This window comes from Stenella coeruleoalba (genome assembly GCF_951394435.1).
Source record: "Stenella coeruleoalba genome assembly, chromosome: 3".
Classification (NCBI taxonomy): domain Eukaryota; kingdom Metazoa; phylum Chordata; class Mammalia; order Artiodactyla; family Delphinidae; genus Stenella; species Stenella coeruleoalba.
Window position 1 is genome coordinate 101,367,727 of NC_137148.1, and position 18,148 is coordinate 101,385,874.

General features: G+C 39.6%; 1 protein-coding gene across 2 annotated transcripts in view; it reads right to left on the reverse strand.

The window, feature by feature from the left end:
- The window catches only part of CEP120 (centrosomal protein 120), a 79,160-nt gene extending 62,700 nt beyond the window's left edge, over nt 1–16,460 (reverse strand). Inside the window, exons 1-5 of one of the 2 annotated variants that reach the window (XM_079917146.1) lie at nt 16,245–16,460; nt 15,918–15,995; nt 12,075–12,231; nt 10,077–10,191; nt 6,824–6,965 (exon numbers count right to left, since the gene is read on the reverse strand). In XM_079917146.1, coding sequence (XP_079773272.1) covers nt 6,824–6,965; nt 10,077–10,191; nt 12,075–12,231; nt 15,918–15,966 — 463 coding nt within the window. In that variant the 5' untranslated portion in view covers nt 15,967–15,995; nt 16,245–16,460. Of the gene's footprint in view, nt 1–6,823; nt 6,966–10,076; nt 10,192–12,074; nt 12,232–15,917 lie in introns of both variants that reach the window. The other variant, XM_079917147.1, reaches the window with a different exon arrangement.
- Nucleotides 16,461–18,148: the final 1,688 nt, after the last annotated feature.

The window sequence follows — 18,148 nt, forward strand, 5'->3', positions numbered from 1 at the left end:
CCACAACCAAATGGATTTATTCAAGGTACACAAGACTGGTTCAACATTCAAAAAGCCATTAATGTAATCCATCATGTCAACAGGCTAAAGAAGAAAAACCACATGATTGTGTGAATACATGCAGAAAAAGCATTTGACAAAATCCAACACTCATTCATGATAAAACACTCTGCAAACTAGAAATAGAGAGTAACCTCCTCACCTGATAAAGAACATCTACAAAAAATCTACAGCTAACATCATACTTAATGGTGAGAAGCTTTCCCACTAAGATCAGGAGTACGGCAAGGATGTCCCCTTTCACTACTGCTTTTCAATAGCACACTGTAAGTCCTCGCTAATGCAGGAACACAAGAAAAGAAACAAAGTCATGCATATTGGAAAGAAAGACACAAAACTGTCTTTGTTTGCAAGTAACTGTAGAATGACCATCTATGGAAAGACCAAAAACAAAACAAAAAAAACCTACTACTGGAACTAATAATAAGCAATTATAACAAGGCTGCAGGAGACAAGGTTAATATGCAAAAGTCAACTGCTTCACTACAGACCAATAATAAACAAGTGGCATTTGAAATTTAAAATACCATTTGCAGAAAATTAACCACCATGGAGACAAGATGGCAGAGTAGGGGATGTAAGCTCACCTCTTCCCAAAAAACACCAAAATCACAGCTAACTGACGCACAACCATCAACAAAAAAAATGCTGGAACCTACCAAAAAAGATATCCTACATCCAAAGATAGAGAAGCCACAAAGACAGGGAAGGGGCGCAAACTCAGTAAAATCAAATCCCATTCCCCCTGGGTGGGCGACCCACGAACTGGAAAATAATTATGTCACAGAGGTTCTCCCACAGGAGTGAAAGTTCTGAGCCCCATGTCAGGCTCCCTGGCCTGGAGGTCTGGCATGGGAAGGAGGAGCCCCCAGAGCAAACTGGCTTTGAAGGCCTGTGGGGTTTGATCGCAGGAAATCCACAGGACCGGAGGAAACAGAAACTCCACTCTTGGAGGGTGCACACAAGGTCTCAGGCACACCAGGACCCAGGTGAAAAAGCAGTGATCTCATAGGAGCCCGGGCCAGACCTACCTGCTGGTACTGGAGGATCTCCGGGAAAGGCGGGGGGCAGCTGTGGCTCACTGCAGGGACAGAGACATTGGTGGCAGTACTTCTGGGAGTACTCATTGGCGTGAGCTGTCCTGGAGACTGCAATTTTCTCCCCAAGATCTGGCCCCACCCAACAGCCTGTAGGCTCCAGTGCTGGGACACCTGAGGCCAAACAACCAACAGGGCAGGAACACAGCCCCACCCATCAGGAGACAGGCTGAGTCTTTCTGAGCCCACAGCTTCCCGCTAAACAAATCCCTTGACACAGCCCTACCCACCAGAGGGTCAAGACCCAGGCCACCCACAAGTGGGCAGGAAACTCCCACCAGGAAGCCTGCACAAGCCTCTTAGTTGGGCCTCATCCACCAGTGGGCAGAAAACAAAAGCAAGAACTACAACCCTGCAGTCTGTGGAACAGAAACCTCAATCACAGAAAGTTAGACAAAATGAGATGCCAGAGGAGTATGTCCCAGACGAAGGAACAAGATAAAACCCCAGAAGAACTACTAAGTGAAGTGGAGATACGCAATATACATGAAGAAGAATTCAGAGTAATGATAGTAAAGATGATCCAAGATCTCAAAAAAGAATGAAGGCAGAGACTGAAAAGATACAAGAAATGTTTAATAAAGAGCTAGAAGATCTAAAGAACAAGCAAACAGAGATGAACGATACAAGAACTGAAACAAAAAGCCCACTAGCAGGAATCAATAGCAAACTAAATGAGGCAGAAAAATGGATAAGTGAGTTAGAAGACAGATGGTGGATATATTGCTGCAGAACAGAATAAACGAAAAAAAATGGAAAGATATGAAGACATTCTAAGAGACCCATGGAACAACATTAAAGGCAACAACATTCTCATTACATGGGGTCTCAGAAGGAGAAGAGAGAGAAAGGGCCCAAGGAAACATCTGAAGAGATCATAGGTGAAAACTTCCCTAACATGGGAAAGGAAACACTCAAATCCACGAAGCGCAGAGAGTCCCAGGCAGGATAAACCCATGGAGGAACACAGGCCAATATCACTGATGAACATAGATGCAAAAATTCTCAACAAAAAACTGGCAAACCAAATCCAACAATATATTAAAAGGATCATACACCACGATCAAGTGGGATTTACCCCAGGGATGCAAGGATTCTTCAATATCTGCAAATCAATCAGTGTGATACACCACATTAACAAACTAAGGAATAAAAACCATATGATCATCTCAAGAGATGCAGCAAAAGCTGTTCACAAAATTCAATACCCATTTATGATTAAAAGCTCTCCAGAAAGTGGGCACAGAAGGAACTTACCTCAACATAATAAGGGCCATATATGACAAACCCACAGCTAACCATTCACAATCAGGAACAGCTGAAAGCATTCCGTCTCACCACTTTTATTGAACATAGTTTTGGAAGTCCTAGCCACGGCAATCAGAGAAGAAAAAGAAATAAAAGGAATCCAAATTGGAAGAGAAGAAGTAAAACTGTCACTGTTTGCAGATGACATGATACTATACATAGAACATCCTAAAGATGCTACCAGAAAACTACTAGAGCTCAACGATGAATTAGGTAAAGTTGCAGGATACAAGATTAATAGAGAGAAATCTCTTGCATTTCTATACACTAACAATGAAAGATCGGAAAGAGAAATTAAGGAAACAATCCCATTTACCATCACATCAAAAAGAATAAAATACCTAGGAATAAACCTACCTAAGAAGACAAAGATCTGTACTCTGAAAACTATAAGATGGTGATGAAACAAATCAAAGATGTCACAAACAGATGGAAAGATATACCATATTCTTGAACTGGAAGAATCAATATTGTCAAAATGACTATACTACCCAAGGCAATCTACAGATTTAATGCAATACCTATCAAATTACCAATGGCATTTTTTGCAGATCTACAACAAAAAATTTTTAAATTTGTATGGAGACACAAAAGATCCCGAAGAGCCAAAGCAATCCTAAGAAAGAAAAACAGAGCTGGAGGAATCAGGCTCCCCAACTTCAGACTATACTACAAAGATACAGTAATCAAAACAGTATGGTACTGGCGCAAAAACAGAAAGATAGATCAATGGAACAGGATAGAAAGCCCAGAAATAAACCTACGCACCTATGGTCAATTAATCTTCGACAAAAGAGGCAAGAATATATAATGGAGAAAAGACAGCCTCTTCAATAAGTGGTGCTGGGAAAACTGGACAGCTACATGTAAAAGAATGAAATCAGAACATTCTCTAACACCATACACAAAAATAAACTCAAAATAGAGTAAAGACCTAAATGTAAGACCAGATACTATAAATCTGTTAGAGGAAATCATAGGAAAAACACTCTTTGACATAAATCGCAGGAATATCTTTTTCAATCCATCTCCTAGAGTAATGGAAATAAAAACAAAAACAAAAACAAACCAATGGAGTAAAAATAGAGCAACCATATGATCCAGCAATCCCACTCCTGGGCATATATCTGGAGAAAACCGTAACTTGAAAAGACATATGTACCCCAATGTTCACTGCAGCACTATTTACAATAGCCAAGACATGGAAGCAACCTAAATGTCCATCCACAGATGAATGGATAAAAAAGATGTGGTACATGTATACAATGGAATATTACTCATTAAAAAGAATGAAATAATGCCATTTGCAGCAATATGGATGGAGACTATCATACTAAGTGAAGTCAGACAGAGAAAGACTAATATGATACCACTTATATGTAGAAATTTAAAAAATATGATACAAATAAACTTATTTACAAACCAGAGACTTACAAACTTAGAGACTCATGGTTACCAAAGGGGAAAGGTGGGGAGGAGGGATAAATTGGGAGTTTGGGACCGACATATACACACTACTATATTTAAAATAGATAACCAACAAGGACCTACTGTATAGCGCAGGGAACTCTACTCAATATTCTGTAATAACCTAAATGGGAAAAGAATTCGAAAAAGAACAGATATACGTACGTATATGTATAACTGAATCACTTTGCTCTACACCTGAAAGTAACACAACATTGTAAATGAAATATACTCCAATATAAAATAAAATTTCTTAAAAATGTACCATCAAAAAATAAAATAAAATACCATTTATATTAGCACCCAAAACAATTAAATACTTAGGAATAAATCTAACAAAGCATGCAGAAGATCTATATGAGGTAAACTATAAAACTGTGATAAATAAAATCAAAGAAGAACTAAATAAATGGAGAAATATTCTATGCTAATAGGACAATTCAATACTGTCAGGATGTCAGTCCTTCCCAACTTGATCTATACAATCAATGCAATCCCAATCAAAATCCCAGAAAATTATTTTGTGGACATGGACAAAACGATTCCGAAGTTTACATGGAGAAGCAAAAGACCCAGAACAGGCAACTCAACATTGAAGAACAACAGAGTCGGAAGACTGATAATACTCAACCTCAAGACTTAGTATAAAGTTACAGTAATCAAGACAGTGTGGTACTGGTGAAACAGACACAAAGATCAGTGAAATAGAATAAAGAGACTAGAAATAGACCAACATAAATACAGTCAACTGATCTTTGACAAAGTAGCAAAGGAAATACAATGGCGCAAACATACTCTTTCAAAAAGTGGTGCTGGAACAACTGGACATCCACATGTAAAAAAAAATGAATACAGAAACAGACCTTAAAACCTTCACAAAAATGAACTCAAAATGGATCATAGGGCTTCCCTGGTGGCGCAGTGGTTGAGAGTCTGCCTGCCGATGCAGGGGACACGGGTTCGTGCCCCAGTCCGGGAAGATCCCACATGCCGCGGAGCGGCTGGGCCCGTGAGCCACGGCCGCTGAGCCTGCGCGTCCGGAGCCTGTGCTCCGCAACGGGAGAGGCCACAACAGTGAGAGGCCCACGTACCACACACAAAAAAAAAAAAAACCAAAAAAAAACCCACCAGATCATAGACCAAAGTGTAAAGCACAAAACTTTATTAAATCCTAAAAAGACAATACAGGAAAAACCTGGATGACCTTGGGTATGATAATGACCTTTTAGATGTGACACTGTAGGTACAATGCATGAAAGAACGGATGAGGTGGATTTCATTAAAATTTAAAAACTTCTGCTCTACTAAAAACAATGTCAAAAGAACGAGAAGACAAGTCACAGACTGGAAAAAGTATTTGCAAAAGAAACATTTGATAAAGGACTGTTATCCAAAATATAAAAAGAACTCTTCAAATGCAACAAAACAAAACACACAACCAATTAAAAAATGGGCAAAAGACCTGAACAGACACCTCACTTAAGAAGATATACTGATGGCAAGTAAGCACATGAAAAGATGTTAACATCATTTATTACTAGAGAATCGCAAATTAAAACAATGAGACACCACTACACATCTATTAGAATGAACAAAATCAAAAACAGTGACAACACCAAATGCTGACAAGGACATGGAGGAACAAGAACTCTTATTCACTGCTGGTGGGAATGCAAAATGGTAGTCACTTTGGAAGACAGTTTGTTGGTTTTTTTACAAAATTAAATATATTCTTACCATATACTCTTACAGTTTGGCAGTTTCTTATAAAACTAGGCATGCTTTTACCAGATCCAGTAATCACGCTCCTTGGTATTTACCCAAATGAATTGAAAACTCAGGTCTGCTCAAAAGCCTGCAGAGATGTCTGTAACAGCTTTATTCCTAACTGCCCCAACTTGGAAGCAACCAAGATACCCTTCAGTAGCTGAGTGTTTAAATAAACAGTGGTACATCCAAACAATGGAATATTATTCAGCTCTAAAAAGAAATGACCTATCATGCCACAAAAAGACACAGAAGAAACTTAAATGCATATTACTAAGTGAAAAAATCCAATCTGAAAAGGCTCCATGCTACATGATTCCAACAATACAACATTCTGAAAAAAGCAGAACTACGGAGATAGTAAAAAGATCAGTAGTTGCCAAGGGTCAGAGGGGCGGGAGGGATGAACAAGCAGAACATAGAGGATCTTCAGGGCAGTGAAACTATTCTGTAGGAGACGCCAATCATGGATATGTGTCCTTACACATTTGTCAAAACCTATACAATGTACAATACCAAGGACAAACCCTAATATTAATTATGGATACTGGGTGATAATGATGTGTCAATGTGGGTTCATCGATTTCAACAAATGTACCGCTCTGGTGGGAGATGCTGATAGTGGTGGGGAGGACTGTGTGTGTATGTGGATATCTGGGAACACTTAGTACTTCCCACTCAATTTTGCTGTGAACCTAAAAATGCTCTTAAAAAAAAGGTTTATTAATTTAAAAATAAAGGGGAAAAAAAATGAAGGTTTTCTTAAACTAAAGCTGAGTTAACAGAGACCAGCATAAGCATTTTTGGCTATCCTGCACTCATCCTAGGAAGAAAATTTTCCTAAATAGCTATTTTTATAAACAATATAAAATTCTGTTTTGTTCTGTTATACATATCAAATAAAGAAAAGACAATCTTTCCCTATTTCTAATTTTTGTAAACAAGAGATAAGAGCAACAAGCGTTCATGTGTAACAATGTCCCAACGTTTGTCTGCTGCTCTAGAGTAAGATCAGTTTACACTCCTGCATTTATCTTCCTATAATACCTCCTCCCCTCCCTTCCTCAAGTTCCAGTGCACAGATGTAACTTCTCAGAGAATAACCTTACAGATGATGTACAAACCTCTTCCATCTCGAGGAGGGGCTCCCTTTGCTTTAAAACTATCCACTGGTGCCTTTGTATCCGTTTCCAAAGCAATGCTTATCTGTATCTCAGACTTGAACTTGGTGTATTTATTACTCAGCAACTGGTACCATTTTGGTGCCTAGAGAGTAACAACAAAACAAAATAAAAGCAAAACTCCTTAATTGTTAATAGGAAATATACAGTAGGTGGGAAATGTTTTATAAGGTTCTAAATATATTTCCTGTAGTTTCTCAGTACTTTCTCCTCTTTTAAAGTATTTTCTTTCCCCATTTTCCTCAAAAGAAATTAATCCTGCTTAGGAAACTAACTGAATTTCCTCGTGAAAAAATTAAGTATAAGTTTAGATTGCCTTCCTTGTTTCTACTCCTATGCTTCAACAGGTGATAATATATTAAAGAGGAGGAAACCCAGTATGTGTATTTCTTTCTATCTTCACTCATATCCCTAATCTCACTTCATCCCTTATAACAACAACAACAAAGACTATCAACTTTCCATTCCTAACCCCTAATTTTTCACTTTTTCTGTTATACGTTTTCTGCCTGCCACATTTCTGCTTTGTTCTGTTTATACCAAATCAGAAAACGAAAAGCTTAGTGTTAATAAAAATACTAACAAAATACTTAAGTAAGGTCTAATGGTAGAGTTCTGGGTTATGAACCATGTATTTGACTGAAACTGAAATAGAAAGGGTTTCTCACAGAATGAGGTATCCTAAATTACCTGAATAGCCACCTCCTCCCCCAAACCGCAAGGTCACCTCAAGAATTCTAATACCGAAATCAAAATCTCATGGCCCAAGACCACGTGTATCATTAGTGAAGGGGCACCATTTCAATACGTGTAAACAGCATTCTTACTCTGACCACTGTAATATAAAGGCATAGGAACTGGTGCTTATAGTAATCAAAACCAAAAACTGCAGCTTTATATTCAAATTATGTTTGTAAGTAAAACAGAGTGAACTAGCACACAGGTATTTAAAAAAATTCCACAACCAAGTTTTTTTAAAGGCAAAAACTCAGTTTGTTGCTGTATTTCTTATGACAGATATTTTCTAATCTTAAGTATAAGCCTGGAAAAAAAGATTTTTAGCTGTTCACAGGATTTATGATATATTTTTGTTATTAACTCAGAAAAATAAATCTAGGCTCTTCTGTTTGTGTTTATTTATAAAGAATCAATTTATCTTGAAATTCAAATATTCTACTATCCAACTTCAAATATTTCTTCTGCTGGCAAACAGAAGACATTAAACAAGACAATATTTGGTTTTCCCAAAACTAACATAATTTAAAAAAATTTCTCGGGGGCTTCCCTGGTGGCACAGTGGTGGAGAGTCTGCCTGCTGATGCAGGGGACACAGGTTCGTGCCCCGGTCCAGGAAGATCCCACAGGCCGCGGAGCGGCTGGGCCCGTGAGCCATGGCCGCTGAGCCTGCGCGTCTGGAGCCTGTGCTCCACAACGGGAGAGGCCACAACAGTGAGAGGCCCGCGTACCGCAAAAAAAAAAAAAATTCTCCTTAACTTTGTTCACCAATACGATGACAAACTGCCCTAAAGGACTAGACAAGGGGAAAAGGAACACCAAAAGCATTTAGAGGCATGATCTCAGCTCAGATATCCTCCTCCTGAAAGGATTTATCTTCTCTTTAACCAAAGCAACTGCAGAAGTAATCAGGGTCTAAGCTTAAAGAAGGAAAACCTTTTTCAGAACTTGGGGGCAGAGAGGTGATGAGTACCTAAGGATGGAGGAGAAACAAGTCCTCTTTTAAAGCAGTTCAGTTTCTTTTGAATAATTCCAAATTTGGGCCAGGTTGACTGGCTCATTTGCAAATACAAACATACCCTTGGAGATATTGTAAGTTCAGTTCCAGACCACCACAATAAAGTGACTATTGCAATAAAGTGAGTCACACAAATTTTTTGGTTTCCTGGTGCATACAAAAGTTATGTTTACACTATCCTGTAGTCTATTAAGTGTGCAGTAGCATCATGCCTAAAAAAACAATGTACATACCTTATTTAAAAAGTACTTTATTGCTAAAAATGCTAACCATCATCTGAGCCTTCAGTGAGTCATAATCTTTTTACAATAGTAACATCAGAGATCACTGATCACAGATCACTGTAACAAATATAATAATGAAAATGTTTGAAACATTACAAGAATTACCAAAATGTGAGCAAATGCTGCTGGAAAACAGCCCCAACAGATTTGCTTGACATAGGGTTGCCACAAACCTTCAACTGGTATAAAAAAAAAAAGTATCTGTGAAGCACAATAAAGTGAACTGCTATAAAACAAGGTATGCCTCTATCATTGCTATCAGTACCAAAAATGTTAGTAACAGGTAAATTTTTCTTCACAGAATCCTAATTTAAGATTCAAGTCAATTGAGGACTTTAAATTAAAAGAAATTTTTTTTTTACTTTATTTTCTTAAGAAAGTTGGACCAGAAAAAAGTCATTAGGAAAAACTGAAAGTTAGAATTTCTAAAGTCAATAACACACAAAAAAGGTTCTAAGATATTTTAAAAGACATAAGAAGCATTTTCAATAACAAAAAGCACAGGAATCAAGACCCTGAGTTGTTCTTCCTTCCTGTGGTGGGAGTACTATTTACATAACAAGTGTCTTTCAAGAAATTCCCTTCCTCTAACCACAACATAAGGAATGCAAGGAGCGGGAAGCAGGGAAACCAGTTAGAAGGCTACTATTAAGACAGCCAAGGTAAGAAGCACAGATAGTGGCTTAAGTTGAGATGGCAGTGTGAAAATGCAGAATAGCAGATGGATCAGGAGGGAAAACCAACTGCAAAGGGTGGCCAAGGAGGCCAGGAAAGGGACGTGTCAAGGAAGACTTCTATACTTCTAGCTCACCTAACTGGTAGGAGGGTGGTGACCATCCACTGAAGCAAGGAACTCTAAAAGAGGTACACCTTTGAAGGTGAAGTGCAGGAGCTGAACGTGTTAAAGGTAATGGCAACTTGAACACAGATTTGAACTCAGAGAGAAGTTTCTTTGAGAGAGATGGTTCTCGGCCAAAAGAATGACCAAAAGGTCAGGATTTTCTAAATCAAATTCATCATAAGAACTAAGAACTACCATAGTGGCTCAAGCCCATTATCTATTAGGTCCAATATTCCATGTTCTTTCCATCCATCTGTTATCTATTGAATATAACCAACTGTTTACATAATCAGTAACAAAACATCAAAAGGTCAGTACCTGCTTTGTTTCTTGAGCAGTTCTTAGGTCTAGAACAATGTAACCTATAGTTTCCCTGGCTGAAGATAAAGGATCCAAGGCAAAACAATGGAGTTTGATAGGAGTACGCTGTAGCCTGCAACATAACAATTTATGTGATAAATAAAATCACTTTTGCTTAATACTGAACTTTCTATTAGCTTTGAAAAAGCAGCCTACTACTATCAAGACAATTATAATTTTGTTGGATAACCTATATCTATTCTATATTTTCTGAAAAACTCTTCAACTGGCGTAATTATTAATTATGTCTACTTATCTATACACCAACTAAAGTAATATACAAAACATGTCAAAAATTTTAGTCTCTCATCGAAGAAGCTAACATCTAGATCAATGTTTCTCAAGCTTCTGTAACATACAAAACTCTTTTAAAGTCAAAAATTACCATGAATTTTCAAGATTGATTTTAAATTTTCTTTCTTAGACTGTCACACACACATAAAGCTTCAAATACACACGCGTATATGCTTATAGCTCTTTTTGTTGCTAAAAAAACGAAATAAATTTAAGAATCAAATGTCATATCACAAATTATTAAAATTAAGTTAACAACAATTCAATTTACTACATGGTAAGGTCATATAAGCATGACCTTCACTGGTATAACATGGCTTCTTTTGAGTCTGGAACCCCTATACTGGCTCACTCATATAGTAAGCTGATTGGATTTTGCCACCACTGTCATCTAATGGAATGACTATGAAACCTGCACTTGGCACAAGATCATCATTTCTATATTTAATTTATCTGTGTTATTTTCTCAGTCTACAAAATACAGAGTGGTACCACTCTGCACTAACACAATTAGATACACAACCACCAAGGCAGGCACTAATATATCAAGTCTCTGTCTGAGCAGATATTACAGAAGTCACTGAGATGAAATACAAAATTCTAATATCCTCTAGGAATTTGATACCCTTTCAAATAAATCCATGGACTAATCTAACAATAGAAGAAATTAAATTTCTCCTTGCTTTCATTTTTTAAACTTGGTACTTTTATTTCATTTAGTACTAAGAAAGAACAAATATTAAAGAGATTCTATGTTCCCCAGAGGAACCATATTTTCAATTCTTTTTAAAATAAAAGTGTTAATGTTCTTGCCTGCTCTGGTCGTAATAGTTCATGAAATAATAAGCTATAACTTTAAATATGTTTTATATACCAATAAAGTATTTAGAGGTCTAAAATCAAGTGTAAAATTAGAAAGAATACCTTATATAATTACTACATATATATATATATATATATGTATATATATATATCTCCTTGGCAAGCCAGGTAAAATATACAATAAATTTATTAATAAAAATTACAGTGGGGCTTCCCCGGTGGCGCACTGGTTGAGAGTCCGCCTGCTGATGCAGGGGACGCCGGTTCGTGCCCCGGTCCGGGAGGATCCCACATGCCGCAGAGCAGCTGGGCCTGTGAGCCATGGCCGCTGAGCCTGCGCGTCCGGAGCCTGTGCTCCGCAATGGGAGAGGCCACAACAGTGAGAGGCCCGCGCACCACAAAAAAAAAAAAAATAACAGTGAATTCCAACCCACATTTAATAGTGGGTAGGCATCATGATGGCACTTCTAGAATATTTATTCTCTCAGACATTAGCAAAAAAAAGAAAGAAAAAAGCAAGCTAAGCTAAGTGTAGTGGTTAAAAGCTTAGCTCTGGAGTTGAACTGGCTGCTGGGCTCTACCACGGTCCAGCTGACTGACTTAAGGCAAGTTACTTAACCTCTTAGGCCTCAGTTTTCTCATCTGTAATACGGGGGAAATAATACCTACTTCATAGCGTTAGTCTGATGTTTAAATGAATTACTGTTGCAAAGTACTTACAAATTTCCTGACACATTAAAAAACCACTCAACAAATATTACTATTATCTACTTAGAGATATATATGTATTTATTTATAACAGACTGAAAAAGAGCCAAACAAGTTGAAAATAACAGTCACCTGTGCTGATGAAGTGCTTTCCTGTCAATTTCCCAGGCTAACTCAGTAGCAAATTCTGGCTGGCCAGTATGGTCCACAGGATCAGTAGCCAACTGTTCTCCATCAAACTTTGCTTCTACTACAAGCATATGTTTTGGACGTTTGGGGAAATGGCGACCTAGAAAAAAAGACTGTACAGGTTAACCACAAGTGTACAAAAATCAAATACGATCATTTAGCATGTGTTTTAGAAACTGACATATGTTAACAGTGGTTGACTTGTATAGTCCATAAACTACCTCACTAGCACATACTCACAGATACACTCAAATTCATGATTCATAAAAAACATTTATCAAATTGTAAGCTATAATTAATAAATTAGTGCTTCTCTGACACCAATGTGCAATGAATTACCCAGGAACCCTGTTAAAATGTAGATTCTGGTTCAGTAGGTCTGGGGTGGGCCAGAGAGTCTGCATTTCTAACAAGATCCCAGAAGATGTCCATGGTGTTGTCCTTGGTTCACACTGTAAGCAGCAATGATCTTAATAACATTTGAATTAAAGAGTTAAAAATGTGATTACACCAATTTTAGATATTAGGATACCAGTACTTAATATAGAACAGTTAAATCATCTGGAGAGTTGAGAAATAAATTAGCAAAAACAAATTCACCTGCATCTTAACTTTCCTGCTAACACAGTTAAGAATACCTTACAAATTAGCCAAAGGAAAATAAACACATTTATTCATTCATGTTATTTTCAAGGACAATGTTGTACATTATCAAGAAATATTAAAATATTCTATCTACACATTACTGTCCATTTGTACTGCCTGACCTCATTCCTTTACTGTTTGTTGAAGGCATATTCAAAGTCGGGTATATGCCACAAAATGGGATGCAAAGAGTAAAACAGAGTACTTGTTCTTGAGGAATTGAGGGTCTAGTGGAAAGAGACAAACTTAAAACACTGAAAACAGAAAGTTAAAAAACTAAGAAAGAAGCACTAAGAGTCTTACAGCCAACATGTTTCCAGGTCTGGTGAGGGGGATTTCGGTGAGCGGGATTTCAGTTAGGGGAGTTTTAACCACTGTTAAGTAAATACATCCCTGCTGCTACTCACCCTGCTACAAGCCACTTAGTAAGGAATTAAGCTGGCCAGAAAGAGCTTGATTGCAAACCTGTGGGTTTCAACCTGATGTTCTCATTTGAAACTCCCTATTAAGAGTCTTACCACACATGGCATGGCTCTCCCAATTAGCCCTAATTGGAGGCCTCTCGCTGGACCTCATTTTCAGCTGCTCTGAAAGATCACTAAGTTTCCCAAATGAATTTTCATATATGTCAAAAAACCCTGTATTTTCAGACTATCCTAACTACAACCTCCAATAAGCTTGAAAATAGAGGATAAGCAATAGAACAAACAGGTCCCTGCCTCGTCCCAAAGACAATGAATACCTTGAGAACAGAAACGCTGTCATTTTCGTCCTTGGAATCCAGTAAATAGCCCAAAGTTTGCTCATAGTAGAAACCCAATCATTTTATTTTGAATAAAGGGCATTTCTAGAAATGTGGTCAAGAAATTGCAAGCAGCTCAATATAGTTGAAGGACTGGGAACACATGAACATATGGCAGGAGGGGAGATGAGGCTAAAAAGATAGGCAACAGGTCTACCATAAAGGGCCATGTACGCCACTCTTAAGTACAGACCTTACCCCTCAGCACACCGAAGGATTTTAAGAAAATTAGATTGGCACTTCAGAAAGGTTATCCCCAAACAGTAAGGTGGACACTAAGTGTTTTCTGAAAAGAAAACATTCATGAAACAGACTACTGAGACGATTACTACAGTAGATTAGGTGGATAATGACGGCCCCAAAGCAAGACACCCAGAATGGAAACTCATTCATTTAAAAGTTTACATGAAACACGTACTATTATTTTAAAAATAAAATCAACACTCAGTGACCATTTATAAGTTGGGGATGGAGAGGGAATGCAGGAAGATGATGACTCCCAGGGTCTCGGCTTGATGCAACAGCATGGTTACAATGAATGAAAATACAAACGCAAGAGGAGGAACAGTTTGGAGGACTGTGGGCCAGTTTTAGATATGTTTGTAGCAACCCCTAACTGACCTTCCTGACTTCAGGTTCTCTTCCCTGCATGCTGCTACTAAAGTACATTTGCAAAAAAACTCTTTCTTACTTAGGAATATACACTGGCTCCCTATTTTTTAGAACATTAAACCTAAATTCCTTGGCTTTCAAGATCCTCCAAGGCCTATTCACTCTATCTGTACAAGCTTATTTCTTACCACAATATTCCTGAATATTCACCTTCCTTGGGTCTGGTCACCTTGCTGACCTCTTCACTGTTCCACCCACCATGCTCAATCCCACAGTGGCCTGGGTTGTCCAATCTCCCGGAATGACTTTCTTCTATCCTCGCTTATCTAAAGCTTACCTACCACTCAAGGCACTTCAGCCATCATCCTCTCCCACCTCCAAAACCTGCATTTACAGCCTGTATCATTTATTTTTATTTTATTTATATTACATCCCAACATATGTCCTGCACATTAATTTGATCTCCCCAAGGAGACAGAACCCTACAACCTTGAAGGGAGAGAGCACTTGACATTTGTTACCTCATAGCATGGGCACAGTTCCAAGTCCAAAAGCTTATGTTCACCAAATTACAATGGGATTTCAGTCCTATGTCTTTAAACAGTCAGTAACCTAACAGTTAAATCTGCCCCAACACTAAAGCTTCTGGTCAGTCTTCTCTTCCAAAACTCAAAATTCGGCTTTGTAATGTTTTCTTTCCTCTCACCACCCAAATGGTGCCAGGCCTCCACAAGATACCGCCCACGGCAGGGCAGGGGTCCCCAGCCATTCCTCTCACCACTCAAGATGACGTCTTCGCGTCATGTTATTCAAAACCTATCCTCAATTTACCTATCAACTCCTATACCCTCCACTTTCCTGCAACCTGCTCTCCAACCACACTGAATTCAAGCAATCAAAGAACATGCCTTGTTTTTCTATACCTTAAACACGCCACTGGCTCTTCCCTTTGCCTGGAATGCCCTTCCTTCCTTTCTTTGCGCCTGACAAATTTCTAATCATCCTGTAGGACCCAAATAAATGTCACTTCCTCTGGGAAACCTTTCCCAGCTTTTCCCCAGACAGAGGTGGTCATTCTCTCTTCCACATCATGATGAATTATCTGAATTATTTATTGTTCTCCATGCTACTCCCTTAGCTTTTAGAACCAGAACTATTTTACTCTTCCATTCCCAGCGCAGTGCCCGACACTCAGTGAGTCTCCAAATAAACAAATGTAACTCATTCAACAAACCAAACTTCGAGGCATGTGTAATAGACCCTCTCGACAACTGTAGTCCTTTACGTCCCCCGTCAAGAGCTGTAAAGGGAACAGCCACCGCAACACTTCTGAAAATGCAGGAAACGTGTACTCGAGTCAAAGTAAAGTTCTCACCAATGGTACTACCAGGAGATTGCTGAACAGAACGTGCTTTCCAGGCACACTTTCGGCTCATAATATACGTCATCGACGTGCTGCCTCTGATGGAAATCGTTTTTCCAACATTCTCTGGGTCTACGGCTAGTCACGCTAAATATCACCTATCCCTAAGAGCTCTCACACTCCCTTGGGGGATTTTTAAATCAACTGGCCAATAGACCTCACTGTGTACAACTTTGAAGAAGTCTCTGGGGACGGCACAAGCAAAGATGACAGAGTTTTTCAGGTTAATAAAGCCTCGGTCCCATACTACTCTGTTAAAATTCAGGAAGCAGCAGTCGCAAACGCCAAGTCCCGGGCCACTCACCTTCTAGGATGGACACGACGATGAGCAGTTGGTCGGACTTGGAGACCATGGTCGCGGTCGGCGGCCCGCAGGCGGGGTCTGCTGCGAGGAAAAGGAGCCCGGCTGAGTGGCTGGCAGCCCGCGACCCCCGGCTGGACTCCCGCCGAGGCTCCCGCCACCCGCCTGCGGCCCGGGACACCCGGACCCCGCTCTGCGGTCCGCCTGCAGCGCGCCCGGCTCCCCGGCCCCGGGCCGCCAGTCCACCCGCAACCCGGCCCCGACTCAAAAGCCGCTCGGCCACCCGGCCCGGCCTGTTTCCAGGGAGACGCGAGTCCGCCGCCTGAGGACCTTTTGCCGCCTGCGTAGCAGTTTTTTAAACGCCCGGGTAGCCGCCGCGGCCGCCGCCGCGCCCCGCTTCCACCTAGCAACCAGGCCCGCAGGCCCACAGCCCGGGCGAGGCTGGAGGACAAAGGGTCATAGAGACCAGGGCAGTCGAGGATAGAACGCCCCTCAGCCCGCTTCGCCTCCTACCGTTTTACGCAAAGTTCCAGAGGCCTGAGGAGAAGACTAACCATTACCTCACAGCGCCTCCTGCTAGCCGGACGAAGGAAAGCGGGCAATTTGGTGGAGACCAACTGCGCAGGCGCACTACTGCAGTAAACGCTTCCGGAAGTTCCCCAGAAACGAAAGTGGATTTGTTCTCTGCTTTACGCCCTAGACACAGCCTGGGAAATATATCAATAGAGATTACAAAAAAAAAAAAAACTAGCTCTGTTCAGGCCCTCATTGTCAACACTGCTTAAGATTTAAGTCACATAAAAATAATGATTTAAGTCTGAACTCTAAAATCAACTAAAATTGTCCTCGCGCGGCTGCTCAAGTTTCCAGGCTTTGTAAACAAGTAGCGTCAATACGGTAATTGCTGTAAACTGTTGGCGGTGACGTAAGCTCTCTGAGAATTTCCTGTCCAGTAAAATTTACCCTAAAACAAAAACATTGTCACGTGGGCCAGGGAATTAAAGGTATACGTTCTTCTACCCCCTGACGACAAAGTAATGAGCAAAGTCAAGACCAGAATAAAGAAGGCATCTAAAAGCTGTAAACCGACATTTTCCTCTTTCTACCCCTTCTTCCCCACACGCTTCAGCCTTTATTTTAGAAAACATTAGAAATCTTTCGGAGGGCACCTAGTTTGAAACGATCTTGGGCGGGATAGGTGGGAGGGAGGAGGAAGAGAGAATAATTTCCACTCCTTCACCCCCACTCAACCCCGACCTCCGCTTTGTGCCCCAAAGAAAAGGAGGATGTGGAGACCACACTACTTCTAAGACCCTTTCAGGCCCCTTCAGAGCCCTCCCTGATAGAAAGCATTATGCAAAATAATATCAAAGTAGTGATCTACTTTGGGTTCATCATTGAACAATACATTCCCTTGCAGAAAATGTCAAACAGACTCAAAAGTAGGTAGAATAGTATAATGAACCAGCAGGTACTCAGAACGCAGCTTCAGAAATTGTCAACTAAAGACCAATCATCTTCATCTGTTGCAGAGGAGCAGGGATTTGAAGGAAATCCCTAAGGTCATATCAATGCATCTCTTTCAACATGTAGCTCTAAAAGATAAAGATTTTTAAAAATATCTTAAAATATTAGATACTCAACCACAATTGCATTATTACACCTTAAAAGTTAACAATAATTCCTTAATACAATTAAATATACACTGTTCAAATTTCCCTGATTGTCTCATAATTTTTTTTCAGTTGGTTTGCTCAAATCAGGACCCAGACAAGTTCCAAAACACAATGTATTTGGTTGATCTATCTCTTGCCACTTTTAATCTGTAGGTACTCGCCTCCACTTTTTTTTTTCCTTGAAACTCTTCATTGAGGAAACTGGCCGCGTAATTTTATAGAGTTTACCCCTGTCAAAATTTTGTTGATGCAATACCAATGTTGTTATTTAACATATCCTCTGTTGAGCAGTCTAATAAATATGTCCACATTGATAATACTCAAAGAATATTAGCAAACAGATGAACAACAACAAGCAAAATACAAGGTTATCAGTGGTGTAAAACACTACTTAGCCTTAAACTCTAGAAAAAGGGAGGTCAAAGCATGAGACTAAGGGTCTCCAGTGGAAAGAGATCAGAGTTTGGGACCTACTTCTGCCAATTTGCATGCTGGGTTACCTTAAGCAAGTCACTATCTGTTTTAGCCTCAGTTTCAGCTATACAGTGGTAGCATAGA